At 41.1% G+C, this 14884-nt stretch overlaps 2 protein-coding genes across 3 annotated transcripts; one reads left to right on the forward strand and one right to left on the reverse strand.

Moving 5' to 3' along the window:
- Positions 1-489: 489 nt before the first annotated feature.
- spata2l (spermatogenesis associated 2-like) lies at positions 490-4859 on the reverse strand. Of its 2 annotated transcripts, none has more exons than XM_079345937.1 (4): positions 4694-4859; positions 2560-2911; positions 1982-2272; positions 490-1852 (listed from the first exon to the last, which is right to left on the reverse strand). In XM_079345937.1, exons 2-4 carry the CDS (start codon positions 2896-2898, stop codon positions 848-850), a joined length of 1635 nt encoding a protein of 544 aa, XP_079202063.1. In that variant the 5' UTR covers positions 2899-2911; positions 4694-4859; the 3' UTR covers positions 490-847. The 2 variants fall into 2 exon arrangements, with proteins under 2 accessions (XP_079202063.1, XP_079202064.1); XM_079345938.1 differs by lacking the exon at positions 4694-4859 and adding an exon at positions 4356-4597.
- Positions 3850-14283, forward strand: LOC306825286 (peroxisomal trans-2-enoyl-CoA reductase). Its single transcript, XM_079345939.1, has 7 exons — positions 3850-4077; positions 5442-5689; positions 7251-7358; positions 9252-9391; positions 9586-9682; positions 10517-10641; positions 12574-14283. The coding sequence occupies exons 2-7, from the start codon at positions 5605-5607 to the stop codon at positions 12748-12750; spliced, it is 732 nt and encodes a 243-aa protein (XP_079202065.1). The 5' UTR covers positions 3850-4077; positions 5442-5604; the 3' UTR covers positions 12751-14283.
- The last annotated feature ends 601 nt before the right edge of the window (positions 14284-14884 follow it).

A 14884-nucleotide genomic window follows, 5' to 3' on the forward strand; every position in this document is an offset into this window, starting at 1 on the left:
TCTGCCTTTGCCCCGGTGTGGAGCCGACGTACAGCGGAAGCATTGTTTACGTGCAGCGTCTTCCTCAATTACTACACACGTCTAATTAGTTATTTAATATTACAGATTCTTCTTAGTGCTTTGGGCAATTCAGCTATGTCCCTAACAATAGTGTTTTTAAAATATACTGATTAGATTACAAGAGTGTGTAGACAGATGATGAAGTAGGATCAGTGCTCTGGTCACTATCACAGCTTCAGTGAATAAAGATCCACTTGAGAAGGCCAGTCTCTCAGATAGACTTACATGTCCATTCATTACTTAATGTGTAATTTACAACAAAAGAAAAAGGAATGCTTATTCTGCCAGTTTTGGAGTATTTCTTATTCTCTCCTTCTCAATGAATGCACATCTGAAAAAGTGTTAATGATTACTGACTTCCAAGGTCAGATTTAAAGCCTCTGTTACAAATCTCTAACATGTATTAAAAAACACATTGACGCAGAAAAGTGACACATTGACCCTTTTTAATCCAGTCTGGACAGTACAGGCAGCATTAACAGTTGAAAACAGACTTCCGTGTGCTTTACATTAAGATTACATTAAAGTGACTAAAGAGCACAAGCTGTTCTCACGTCTTCATGTCTCAACAGTACAAAGCATTTCAAACAGCTGGACAATGGTAAATATGGCCACTTCCACAAAAAGTATAGGAGAGTAATGCAAGTGTCAGAGAGACGATCCGAGTAAGAAAAAAAAAGCAGTACACTGAATACTGCATGTCAGTACTGTGGAAAGGCAACACTTGAATTTCTTGTTCATTTAAGGCACTGTGATCTTTCTATTAGTGCACAACTATCCAGTGAAATCACACAGAAGACGACTGGTCGAACCTTTCGCCACATTTGCATCTTAAAGGATTTCTGTACCAGCAATCCCTACAATACTCGTTCCCACAATATCTGCACAGAACCAGAGGATCTCTGGAAGCTTTCTTTCCACAGGAGCACACTCCCAGAGACTGGATCTTATGTACTTCACTTTGACAGTACTGAATCCCCTTGCAGGACCCAGCGTGAAACACACTGCAGCTGAGACACAGGACCTGGGGGTCCAGCTGGGCGAGGTCACAGCAGTCATGATAGCTGATTGGTGCGGTCATCCATTTGGACTCGTCCCTCAGATCTAAGGAGGACATTGCTGCGCTGCTGCTGGTGAGACTCGGCGACACACTAACTCTGAAGCTTCCAGCATGAGGGGACAGCTCTCCCGAATTCCCCATTTCCGTCGGATTGTCAGGAAAACTCGTGCGGTGACGCTCAGTGCTGCAACGCTTCAGAGTGTCGGAGCTGACGTCGTGGAGGCTGTTGCAGTCACTGCAAAGTTTAAGACGCACGTGAGAAGATTGGCGACAGCTGCACAGATGGTCCACTTCGGTTTCACTTGCGCAGACTTCTACCTGCAGGCTGTGTGACTGCCAGTCTTCAGCAGGACGTCTGCGCTGCCTGGCGCCGGTTGAGGAGCTTCTGTTGATGTGCGACTCTGGTGGCGTCTTGGTCAGCTGGCAGTTGAGTGTGGAGACGCAGACCGGCTCTCTGGTGGACATGGAGGTGGACGGGGAGGCCAAGGACGTAATTCCGTTGCTTTGTGTTTTGATGGCAGGGGGAGATGCCCTTTTTTGGCTCTCCCAGGCGAAAGATTGGAGACTCTCATCATCATCATCATCATCATCATCATCATCATCAACCACCGCCCTTCTCTGCCGTCCATTTTCCTGTACGTCTGTGTACAGATCAACCTCCACATCTAAATTAGCATGCTCCGTCAGCTGCTGTTCAGCTTCAAGCATCTTCTTGGTGTTGTCCAGGGCGACCTGTTGGGACACGTGGAGAATTAATCCTCCCAAAACCGTTTCTGTTTGTACGTTTTCTGTTCGGTCTTTACAGGTCTGCACTGATCCCAGAACCTGACCTTGATTTACTGATTGACGTGTCAGACGTACCTTCATACTCCGTCCGGCCTGCCTCTCTCTCACCACACCCAGCTCCCACTGGACCTCACCAGCGTAATCTCCCAGAGCCAGCAGAAGGAGGCGACACTCACAGCGGGCCAAGAAGAAGGCACACGACAGGCAGAGGAGGTCGTCCTGAGAGGCAGGACTGACTCTGTGAGACTGGAGTCGAAGCTGTTCCAGCCGAGAGCTGGGTTTGTATCCCAGCAGGCCGAACAGCTTCTCGATCTGTGGTGTCGACAGCATCGGTTTGATATGATGGGTGAACACACCGGAGTACATCTTGGACACAAAAGAGGAGGCATTTAAGAAGAGGTTAATACAGTTAAGGTTTCATCAATACGACATGTTAAGACATGATCCGATTCATCTGAATGTCCCTGCAGGAAATTTGTCTTGGAGTCAAATGCTACATATACATTTAACTGCCTCCACAATACTATAGTATGTAGTATACTGCAGTATTGTGGGGGAAAAGCACGAAACAGCATTCCACACTTGTAGGGTTGTAATAAAAGCCCTCTGTATTTTACTCAGTTCTTAAAGATGACAACTTTTTTTTATCCAACCTTGATCACTTTGTACTCCTCCCTCCAGGGACAGAGGTACAGGTTCAGCGACGCTTGTTCCAGGACCTCGAATGCTCTTTCAAGGCCCTGCAGCCCTCCCCTGCCTTTGACCCATCCTGTGCTGGCTGCGGTCGTTGCTGCTGCTGTGAGCGACTCCTCCATCACGCTCAGTGGATCCAGACCCAGGCAGTGTGTCTCTCGAGCCTCCCGGTCCCTCATAAGTCCTTCCACCTGCTTCCACAGCTCCTCATCCCTACATACCAGGCTGGAGCCCAGAGCCACAATTTGACGCTCCAAACTGAGAGCATAGGCGCTCACTAGGTCTTTGGCACCGCTCATGTCTTTCCTTCAGCTGACAGGAAGACAAACAGGACACTGAAATTAAAGGGTGAGGTAAGGTGCCTGTTCGCCTGTGATACAAAATAAACTCTTTGCAGGTGATTCAAATTTACATTTTGACGTTTATTGCCTGGTTCAACTTCCAGAATGTTTAAGGGCATAGTGTGTGATCAAACAACGAGTTATTGTTTTGTTTTTTTCCTCTGACAGTCTCAGATCATTGTCCTGATTGTCTGAAAACATTGCAGAGTTGATTGCTATAGAAAAATAACTTGTTAGTGCAGAGTTAGTCTCTTTCTGTTCCAAGCAACCAGGCTTCTTAATCACTGGTACTTTACCCTTTAACATATAGAAGTTGCTAGTCTACAGCTTAAGAGTTAATCACAATAAGAGTATGGTACAAAATAAGACGAAGGAATCTACCGAGACAGTGGTAGAGAACATGTATGTTATGTGAGGTCAAATATCTCCTTGTTTGGTTGTCTTTAACAATGACGTCGGCCATTAAAGCCTGCTCTGTAATACCCATCAGAAAGGAAATTCCTCTTATGGTATATAAAAATCAGCATGACACTTAGTTTGACACTTTGTGTTAAATATCCTTTTCAGCTGTATTATCAGCAGCAACAACATGCCCTAAACCATGTATAATGCATGCTAATTGCTAAATAGATGCAGGGGTTAAAGTATTCCAACAGTAAACTATTTCTTCCCTTCAGGTACATTCAGTGTTTTACTCTCATGAACACACTTTACTTAAAGCTTTATTACTTGTACTGATGATGATGTGATCATTTCAGTAAAGTTGAGTCCATACCTCTTCTAATAACCATCCGAATAACTAACTTTAAATATCATTCTTTATGAGTAATGTTTTTGTATTTTGTGTTTCTGTACCGTCAACATCATATTAACATCATGGATGTTCTGGTGTTTTTTGCTCTGTTTTGTTGGCTTTTTGACTGTCAACATTTAATTAACAATAAACAGCAAGAGCTTCATTTATTTTACATAGAAACGTAACATGGCTTTCAGTAAACGAGGACACAGTTAGCAGCTTTAAGTATTCAAATATCCTGAAGCTCTCAGTGGAACTTAAACTTATTTGTTTGACGTGTAAACACTTGTGTAAGCGAAAGTGAAAGTTGTGACTTCTCGGCCGATGAAAACAACACTACTGTAAGAAAAAGAAAAAATATTATGTTAACAAGGAAATGTTGAAGATGAGTGACATAAAGTTATCTACCGGTTTAGTTAAACTGAGCTGTAATCTGTGACATCAGGTAGACAAAGAGCTAATGAAGATACTGCTGAGTTTAGCATTAATGCTACCATGTTTATGATTCTACACCTGATTTACTCTGACTTTATTTACAACATTACCGATTATAACAACAGACCCGTGTTTGTTTTTAAACGACAACTTAGCGACAAACTTTAAAAGTGACATGTCTTACCAAGAGGACAAACTTAGAAAACTGTCAGTCAATCATTGGGAGCTGCTTGGTTAGCATCCGATCCACCAATCAACGAAGGAGTGTGTGTGTGTGTGTGTGTGTGTGTGTGTGTGTGTGTGTGTGTGTGTCAGAAACAGGAAGTAAAACTAGCTCAGAAAATATAATAAATCAAGCAGTTTTATCTCTATGGTGCCCCCCATAGATTGATAGATATATCTATATTGTTAACCCATAGATATATATATCTCTATGGTTACCCGGCTGTCTGTCAGAGCTGAAGTTGAGGTCGCAGTAATATTTCAGCTTGTGTTGAAACAGCGGAGACGGTACCAACTCACCTGCGCCTGTTACTTCAGCTGTTATCAATGGTTCAAGTCAAACATCCTAGGTCAACACTTGCGGCTTTTAAGGTGCTTTATGTCCAGGTAAACGTAAACATTGTCACGTGGCACGGATTTCCCCCATACTCATCATCACGGGTTCGCTTGTTTTGTGTATCAGGGTGTGCCGGGGGAAGTAAAGTCCTGCAAGGTGAAGATTACTTTACAGTCTTACAACGATCTAAACGAGATAATAAATTAAAGACAAGAACAATTAATAACAATTAAGTAGAGTAAAGAGGGTTGTATGAATTGCATCAATGAAAAATACTCACTTTGACAATCATTGCTTACTTTCATCACTCAATCCCCTCTGAAAATGATCTGTACGAAAGACATTTATAGATCAGTGTTACTAACATGTTTATGCTGATTTCCCATCACTAACAATCTACAGAAACTGCGTAACAAGTAAAAAAAAATGTCGTTCACCGTTTTCCCCTGACATTAATGTCAATGTATTTTCCTTTATCTACACAATTAGTCAAATGTTGGTGTCTACCTTTACTCTAGTGACGTCACTGGTGTATCTCTTTCTTCTTGAAGTTGATTCCAGTATCATGCTTGATCCACAAGATGGCAGCATTTCATATTTTTAACGCCAAGCTATCCACACACTGAGTGCTCTCTCGTGATCCTCAGTTTTAATCGGTGGGTAATTTTATGGAAACACAAACAAGTGAAATATAGCCTCGCTCTGTTTCAGATCTGCGGGCGTGGCTTGAATGACACTGGCACAGGGGCGGAACTATGCCCTCTGAGTTTGGTTTAAAACATGGTCTGGCCGTTTTCTCTATAGGTCTTCAACTTGACGCATTGGCAGATTTGCATCCTCCAGCATCCAGCAGGTCTCTGTAGCTGTAGCCAGCATGCCAAACTCGGACAGGGTTGTTTTAGCTCTTGGAGGAGCGGGGAATGTGGGCTCTGGGGTAGTAAAAGGACTTCTAGATAAAGGTAAGCAAACCAGGAGCGCGCTTTGGATCCAGGGGAAACAGTTTTACGCACATGCTTTATCTTACATGCTTAAAGGCAAGTGTTTTCTTTCAAGATATAATACAAAGTTAACAATGTGTGACTATTTAGATTATGTTGAATAGTCAATGATTTATTTTTTTTAAAGGACACTGCTGAAGATCTGCCGTAATCTTATACTGATGGCGCATCTGCAATCATACATTGTTTTGATCCCAATGCGCTTCATGGAGAGGTCTAATTATCAGGTACTTGGTCCACAGTATCTGCGATGCGCTCTCTGTCAGAGTGCAAAAGACCTATTGTTGATCATTGAAGCAAATTATCCGTGAGTCGTTCATCCAAAGCTTCCTGCCGAAATTTATAACTAGTTGATTTAACTATCTCGTTTGGAGAAGGCTACACTGGCATCAACAAATATTTTCTAGTCTTAACCATTGCGCTTTCTTACGTAATCTCGAATATATTGGTTAAGTCATAATGTTGCTTTGATTAATTGATTGTTTGCAATAATTACTTTTCAATTACTCATTGGTAAGCAGATACAGAATAAATGTAATTTTATAACATAAACGTTGTTTAAGGATTTTATCACAAATCATAACACTAAACCTGTGTAAATACTATTATGTTCCTGTGATTTTATGAAACTCTCTGTGCCAGAGATCAGTCTTTAAACAACACTGCTGTGAACATATTAAAAGTTTTCAGGCACACTAAAATACTATTACATTAGCCTACCATTTGTGTATTAAAATCTGCAAAGTAAAAACAGTCTCGGACAAAAGCAATACTTTCTTCTTCAGTTAAATAAATACATAATACATGTATAAATTTAAATTCAATTTAAAGACATCAAATATTTTTTTATTTAAAACTATATAGTCAGTTTTTTTCAGCCTATTTACAAGGTTATATCTTACAAAGGCCTAAATGCATACACAATGTTGATCTTTTTAAGGGATTCACTGACTTTACAGCAATATGCATTGTGACAAGGTAGGATGGAAGAGGTCAAGAGATGAACAACATGAAACAATCTACACCAATTTTCATATAACAGTTGATCAATGTGTGCGTATACATGTGCATGTATGGAAAAATGTAATATACAGTTTGAAATACATGTTTTATGGTATAAGTCTCTGTACTTACTATCCTATATTTTTTTAAATAACATTTTGTGGTTTGAGCAAAGAGTCAAAACAGTTTTGGGACTATTTTCATCCTTTGTGCTGTGCTGCGTCTGCACTCTGCATGAACCCGTGCAAGAAAGCATTGCATGACCATAGCTTTCCTTGAACTGAGCAGAAAGTTACCATCTGTTGTTGTGTCACATTTATTCCTACAATGACCCTGATAAACAGATTAAACCAATGTAGGTCTTTTATTGAATGTTTGTTTTCATGTGAGAGGGATTAGTCTTAATGTGTCTGTAAAACTGATGTTCTCACTGTCTATACTTTAAAGATGTTATCATCTGGCGTGCATGTGTGTGTGTGCGTGTGTGTGTGTGTGTGTGTGTGTGTGTGTGTGTATACAGGTTTCAAAGTTGCAGTGATCTCCAGGGACAGCAGCCGACTGGAGAGACTCCGTTCATTTGTCTCTCCCAACACAAAGGATAACCTCACTACTATAGTGGGGAATGTGGGTGAGTTGACATTATCCTCCCTTTCACCCTGTTCACTGTCTAACAGAAATCAAGGTGATTTATTTTTGACTTTACAAAACAGAGTTACTTATTATAACAGACAATTGGTTTTCCAATGATCTCATTATCCTGACTAACAATGCTAGGTCACTTGGCATGACAGGATAGTTTTCAAGTTAGTTGTCTGCCCTGTTACAGAACCCCTTTACACTAATGAATGAACCCCACCCGTCTTATCATGAGCACAGAGCAGAGTAGCAGGCAGGAGTCTCAAACATTGCATTGGAGCTGAAGAGCAAAGCTAAGACTGTAAGATGAACAGCCAGGACAGAAGCAGAAAGACACAGTGATAGACTCCAGGCTTAAGGTCTGGTGGCTGGTTTGCACATGTCCAGCAGGAGACTGGGGATGTTGACAAGGTGGCTAGGGCGGTAGACTAAGCAGTTTTGAAGTTTTAGTTTAGGAAAAACCGCTCTAAAGGGGAAAGAAAATATCAGGACATTTAATTAACAGCTGTCAACGGTCAGCGCATGCGATAGAAAGCTGCTGAAACGTAGGAGTTGGGGACTGCTACAGCCCAGGATCAGGAAAACAGAAACAGTTAGCTGAAGGTCAGACAGTTCAGGCTACGTGTTGGCAGGGACAACCTACCGAGAGCCAGGAACTGTTGTCTCTTGGGCTCTGAAAGGGAACCAGATGGGACTGGTGGCTGCTCTGGCACTGCTCAGTGGAGCTCTTTTGAGACTGGATGTTGGAGCCATTTGTGTTGTCAGTATGTGTGTTCTCTGTGTTAATTCTTTGTCGTCACAGTAGGTGGCAAACTCACTTTAGTGTTGGGAAAAAGGTTACAAATAGAGGAAGAGGTAATCACAGCCTGCCATGAGAAGCATAAAGTTTTTGACCATCGTTGTTGAAGCATGAATGGTGTTTAGCCCGGTTACTGTTTTTGCATTCAATTGAGTGTATGTAAATGACCTGAAGACTTGTGAATATATGATTCAGATTAATCTGTTTAAGTGTGACAGTACGGAGTGGACTATTGCCACTCAACGCTGACACAAGGCATCGGTTAATTATGGACGGCTATCAGCCACCCAGTGGCTCAAATGATTGGCAGAACAAACAGAAGGTCTGGGTGGAGACAGATTATGTCAGGGTGCCTCATTAAGCACAACGGGTGGCTCATCATACTGATGGTAGATGACTCAAAATACTGTATACAGAAGTTATGTTATCTCTTTGCTGATCTTGTCCTGTACATATGAAGATTTATGATAAAAACAGCGTCTTCTTGATTTCTTTTATTAGTCAAATGTATAACTCTCTGAATCCGACACCTACTGTACCCTGTGGCAGAAGTTACAAACACTGTACGTAGATAAATAAATAATCAATCTTGTTGCTCATCGTCTTGTTTGCTTGTTCAGCTCAAATTGAGGAACTAGTTTAAACGTAAGTGTGTTTCATGCTGCAGGCTCAAAGTGTTGCACTTATAAAATGCAGAGCTGGAGGAGATGAAGCTGGCAGTGAGCTGGCTTAAACATCACATGTTAAGCAGCCTGGATGCAAACTGATTGGGATGGTAGCTGAAGGCCAGCAGGCCAAATACTGTACTGGCTGACAGTGTTGTTTGTGGCAAAGATGCAGAGAGCAAGTTTCCACAAAACATGTGGATCGTCTTCTGAAAAGGCTTAAAATGATGTCTGTCTGTCTGTCTGTCTGTCTGTCTGTCTGTCTGTCTGTCTGTCTGTCTGTCTGTCTGTCTGTCTGTCTGTCTGTCTGTCTGTCTGTCTGTCACTTTATCCATCCATCACTCTCTAATACAAAGGACAAAAAGGACATTGTCAGCCTGACATGGATGGTCTTTGAGCCTCTCTTTTCTCTCCCTCTCAGGATCAGAGGAGGGAGCAGAGCAGGCGAAGCAGGCCCTGCTGAAGGCGGTGGGGAGGGTGACAGACATCGTCTCTTCACTGGGCTTCAGTTGGTGGCAGGGAGGACCCCCACACACACAGTCTCTGAAAGACCTACAGTGGGTGAGCACAATCATACAAATCAGATGAATTGCTGGCACATCCAATGAAGTAAATATTGACCTTTCTTGCATTTGATCATATTGCATGCTGATGGGAGAAGTTCTAGCTCTTCAGCTGTCTTTAGGGTCGAATCCAAAGTGAGATTCTGATTCATGTGTAATGATTTCATATTGTATCTGTTGTCAACTCTCTAGGTGATTGAGACATTACTTTTCAGCACGTTTGTCTCATGGAAGACCTTCTTTCCGTTGGTGCGGGACGACTCCAACTGCACCTACACCTTCATAACAGGTGACTGCCTCTGCTTCTTGTTTTCTACTGACAGAAGAGCTCCTGTCAAAAGTTATCTGATGTAGGACGTGATTGTTTTCATATGAGAAACAAAAGACAAAACTGAGCTTAAATGCTGTATGGTATGGTGTGTTATACTGTACACAGAAGACAAATATCAAGGCTATGTAAAGTGGCAATGTTTCTTTTTGGCCAGATAGGATGAGCAAATCAACGCCAGTATTTTTTGTGTTATTTTATTACTCAGCCAGCAAACAAAAGCAGCAATAAGTTTTGTGTCTGGCCAACAGAACAAGTCAAACACATGTGCAACATTTGTAAGTTATTCCTTGACTGATTGTAGCTGTCTGCTGCTCGAAACAGGGACACGCCAAAAACCTGTGAGGCGGCGCATTACACATTGTACACGCTGTCTGTAGCTTGGTGGACATCGTCTTCTTCCTCTTTCTTCTTTGAGTCACCTTGTCTCCTTGTTTTTTTGAAGCAACCAAAAGAAGCCCTAAGATTTATTCTAACCTTTTTCCTCAAAATATCTAGGAGACCTCAGCTGTGATTGTAATTTAAAATACGGATGACGTAAATGCGCAGATTAAATTCATCACTTTGACTTGTTTCTTTATTTCTTGGACTTGGCGTAACTTTGACTGTTGGTCAAATACTGAAAGCCTGGGTTTGTATTTCAGTGCATGTATATGAATGCTGAACGACATGAGAGTATTCCTGTTTGATTACACATTCTCTATATTTGCAAATTAGCCCTGATGTGGAAAAGCAGTGAAAAAGACTGAACAACAGCTTATTGAGTTTGTTGTCCTGTGCTGCTCTGTGCCACAGGAGGAGCAGGTGAGAAGCTGCTGATGCCAGGTACAGGCTTCCTGACAGTCGGAGCTGCCAGCACCCTGGCCTTCTGTCAGGTACTACGAGAGGAATACCCTGATGTGTCCTGCAAGCTCAACCAGGTGGGACTTTAACGCTTCAGTAAAAGGACAGTGCAGGTTTAATGAGTCTAACTTTATACATGTGTTACTGTTACTACTGTAACAATAACACCACACTTCTATCTGTGATGGGCGTTTAATGATAAGACTGCGACAGGGAGTCAGAGCACATGTGAGTAGTTGAGTGGTCAGATAGCTCTTACTCTAAACTCTAATACTGCAGGTTAGTGAGCCAATACTTTAAGATATAATACTGTATAACCTTACAAACAACTAATGTACTATAAAATAAAAAGGCTTATGGGCTAGTGTACAGAAATACATTTTTAAGCAGAGGCTCTGTACTGTAGTCAATCAGCTCACTTTCAAAGGTTCAAGGAGGTGTAGATACAATTAAAACTGTTCACCACTGCTTTATTTCAAAATCAGTTTGGCTGACATCAACATCTCCACCCATCCAAGTTTAGTTTTTGTCTTTCCAAGTAAGACTTCTCAGTAGCATTGGATACATTTTCTTGAAGTATAGCAGTAAGGACGTACCGTAAATTCCGGACTATTGAGCGCACCTGGACATAAGCCGCACTGGCTAAAAATAAGTAAATAAATGTATTGGTACATATATAAGCCGCACTTGATTATAAGCCGCAGGTGTCCACGTTGTAACAAAGCGATTTACACAGAAAGACGTGACACAAAGACATTGTTTTAACTTTTAATTAAATACGTACTACTGGTAACATCCGCAAATACGAAGCCTACTGGAAATCCTTTATCGAACAGTGTCTGTAACACGGCTGATGAAAAAGATTACCGTAATGCATTTCACAAGAAAAAGTCCATCCATTCACTGCCTCAGAATGACTTCATTACTCACTTCCTCAGTCTCTTTTTCGTTGTCGCTGTCAGTGTCATCTTAACGTGCAGCAGCTCTGTTAGCTTCTTTGACAGCCGGGTCGATCGCCTTTAACTTGAAAGCTGCATCATATGTATTTCTCCGTGTGTTTTCGATGATGAGGGTGCGTGCATGAAGCGCAAAATGACTGATATTAAGATCCGATGTGACGAAGTCAAATGTTTTTGCGGCACAAGCTCATTGTCCCGCAAGAAAAATCCATAAATAAGCCGCATCGTTGTAAAAGCCGCAGTGTTCAAAACGTGACAAAAAAGTAGCGGCTTATAGTCCGGAATTTACGGTACAGTAAAACTATCCCCCCATGTGTTTTATTGTTTATACTTTGGTTTAAAATAACATCTCTTTGTGGCCCTCAAAAGAAGATGAGAGCATCAGTGACAAGTTACTCATTTAGTTACTGTATTCTTTAGTCGCACCCGGCAGCAGAACAAAACTTTCGGCAGCTATGTTTGGGTGTGGAATAAATAAATAATTGTTTGAGATTCTGTAACATCTGGAAGGCTGTAGGCCTGAACAGAGCTTTGGTAATGATGGCTTTTAGCGCTGCAACAAGCAGAGTAGTCTCCTCTGCTGTAGACATCACGTAATGAAGAAGACTTTAATTTCATTATTCCTATCATGGAAAAAGACAGAAACCTGATTACTGTTTACAGTTGTAAATGGAGGCAGTTAACTTTTCTGAATAAAATTCTGCATACTTAAATACAGTTGGTGAGCTTAGCTGCCTCTTTCGTTTTATCGTCTCTAGTTTGCCGACTTAAGGCTTGTGAGAAGGTTCTCCTTCTTTGACGTTGCCACAAACGAAAGGATTTCTTTTGTAATCTTGTGCTGATCTCGGAACAAATAAATGAAAGCTTCTGATGTAATGCTATCAGGTAAAATCTACCTATTTGTTTGGTGTTTTGTACAGGTATAGCACTTCACTCTCAAAGGGTTGCTGTGCAGAGTCAAACAGAAAGGTGCACAAGCTGCCTCTCTTTAACCTTCTGTACATGTGTCCTACCTCATGTGTCATTCCCTGTCTTGATTGGTTCCGGCAGGTGAAAATCAATACGGGTGTAGGCACTCCAGAGCGCATCGCACCTGGTTACTTGAACCATCTGGACCTGGGCGAAGCTGTCGCCACCCTTGTGGAAAGACCAAACACATCCCACACTGTCTTCACCATCAACTGCCCCGCTGAATTAAAAACTGTCCTCCTGGAGAGGAACCTTTAGGGAATTCTTCTTTCAGCATCTTATACAACATCTACACGTCTTCTGCTCCTACACTCACCAAACTCTGAAAAAAAAAAGATTTACGTCTTCTTTTGTTTGTTTTCTTCTCCAAGAACTACTCTATCAATGCACACCATTTCAATTGCTGTTTCAAATAACACTGTATATAATCTGATGCCTTTCTTGTATTGAGTAAGTAACTACATCCTCTGCACAAGCCGTTGTAATATGTCTGTAAAAATCTGGTAATTTTTTATTCAATGAAAATTAAGAGCTCTGAAGGTAAATCTGAAAGGAGAGATTGTAGATCTCACTGGAGTTCTCCACTGACTTTCAACAGCAGGTCAAAAAAACAAACTACCGAAGGCCCCCAAATGAACTATGATATTAATGGGTGGACGCCGGTTCGTTCTGTATTAGCAATCACAAGAGGTGACACAAGTTTGTCCGTTGTTAAGTTTCATGCTATTTGAAAATTAGTTTGAAAAATAGTTTGAAAATGTGTGGCGTAACTGCTAAAAAAACGTAGTCAGTAAGCCAGTAAACATGCGTTCAGATAACAGGTTTGAGAGTTTGATTAAAACTGACTGAAAATATTTAACAAAGTTGGACTAATGTCAATTAAGTATTAAATGTAAATGTTACTTTTTCAACTGGACCAGTCCATTGGGTATATTTTCAAATTCTGAAATAAAAAAGAGCAACAGGTAGGGAGTACATCTCTACTACTCACTCCTCGTCTCATTTCAGGACTTTGCGATAGTGTGGTAGGTGAGTTTTGTTGAAAATTTCTTTTCTTCTTTTCTACGTGCTTAGATGTTATGAAATAACAGATAAAAATATCTTGGTAATACTGACTTGTGGCACTTTTGGGATGTTAAGAGCCTGACAGACATGACCATTTGTGGAAGAGACATTTTAATATTAAACCCTGTTCAAAGTAATAGCATACCTACATAGAACTTCCCATTTTAGCATTTTAGTTGTGAGAAATCCATCCACCTTTTCCAGATGAGTTCCATTTCCAGTGTGTCTACCAAGTCACAGACTGTCTGCTTGTGGTTTGCTTTAGTGGAAATCTGTATTCAGAGGGTTTTAATGTGATAAGCATGTAGTTGAAACACATTGACTGGGTATATGCTTGAAGTGAACAAATTCATAAAATGGGTTGACGAGTTGAAATTCCAGGTACTTTCTCTCATCAGCAAACCTTGTTGAGTGCTGCAAGAGACAGCGTGATTGTAAGTTTGTCAGTTTGGATTGTGAAAAAAATATTGGCAGGTGTCAGACCAAACTTCAGGCATTTCACTTTTAGCATACTGACCCCTTGCAGATGCAGATATTGGCCCAGAATAGAAACAGTGACTGGCATGCTATGATGAAACACCCGATTAGAAAAAGACTGACCTGTGTATACAAAGGTTCCAGCATGGCTTTGTCCTTTTATCCCTTAATGCAGTTTAATTATGTCAAATGAAAGTTTAAATATGTATCAATTTGTTTTTAAAAGTCCAATAAACCAGATATGTCCTACATTATGGCTCCTGTGTGTTCATCATGGTGTGTTAATTGTTGTATTTACTGTTGTGGTAATATTTTGTAAAGCAATTAATATTATTATGACACAACAGCCTGGCTCCTCAGATCCTCAAACATGGGCCTCCTGGCTGTACCTCAATCTCGCTACAACTATCAAGGTGACTGAGTCTTTGCAGTCAAGGCCCCTTGCTTGTGGTGCAGCCTTCCTCCCTCAGTCAAGTCCGCCCCCTCTGTGAAGTCACACCTCAAAACACACCTTTACACGTCGGCTTTTGAGTCCTTGCCAGGTTGCTTGTAGTTCTTTTTGATGTACTTCTATCAATTGTCCTATAATTTTACTGTCTAAATTATATTGTTAGTATTCTATGTGTGTAGGCTTTTTATTCTGTATATTCTGCTCTCTTAAGTACAGCACTTTGGTCAGCTGTTAATAATAATAATTATTATTATTATTATTATTACTACAAGAAAGAAATGGTCTCATCTATGTTGATGACTTGGGTTTTTTTTGTTCTACAGCAGCACCTGAACCCCCTTCATCAGGTCAGTCATACCTGGGCCCTGATGGTCAACCTAGAGAAAACTAGGTTTATGA

The sequence above is a fragment of the Symphodus melops genome (genome assembly GCF_947650265.1).
Source record: "Symphodus melops genome assembly, chromosome: 6".
Taxonomy (NCBI): Eukaryota; Metazoa; Chordata; class Actinopteri; order Labriformes; family Labridae; genus Symphodus; species Symphodus melops.

Coding starts and splice junctions, on each gene's coding strand:
- spata2l (XM_079345937.1), bottom strand. CDS start 2,898: ATGAGCGGTGCCAAAGACCTAGTGAGCGCCTATGCTCTCAGTTTGGAG. Junction 2,273..2,559: donor AGGAGTACAAAGTGATCAAG/GTTGGATAAAAA, acceptor TTTGTGTCCAAG/ATGTACTCCGGTGTGTTCAC. Junction 1,853..1,981: donor AGGCCGGACGGAGTATGAAG/GTACGTCTGACA, acceptor GTGTCCCAACAG/GTCGCCCTGGACAACACCAA.
- LOC306825286 (XM_079345939.1), top strand. CDS start 5,605: ATGCCAAACTCGGACAGGGTTGTTTTAGCTCTTGGAGGAGCGGGGAAT. Junction 9,392..9,585: donor CTCTGAAAGACCTACAGTGG/GTGAGCACAATC, acceptor TCAACTCTCTAG/GTGATTGAGACATTACTTTT. Junction 9,683..10,516: donor CACCTACACCTTCATAACAG/GTGACTGCCTCT, acceptor TCTGTGCCACAG/GAGGAGCAGGTGAGAAGCTG.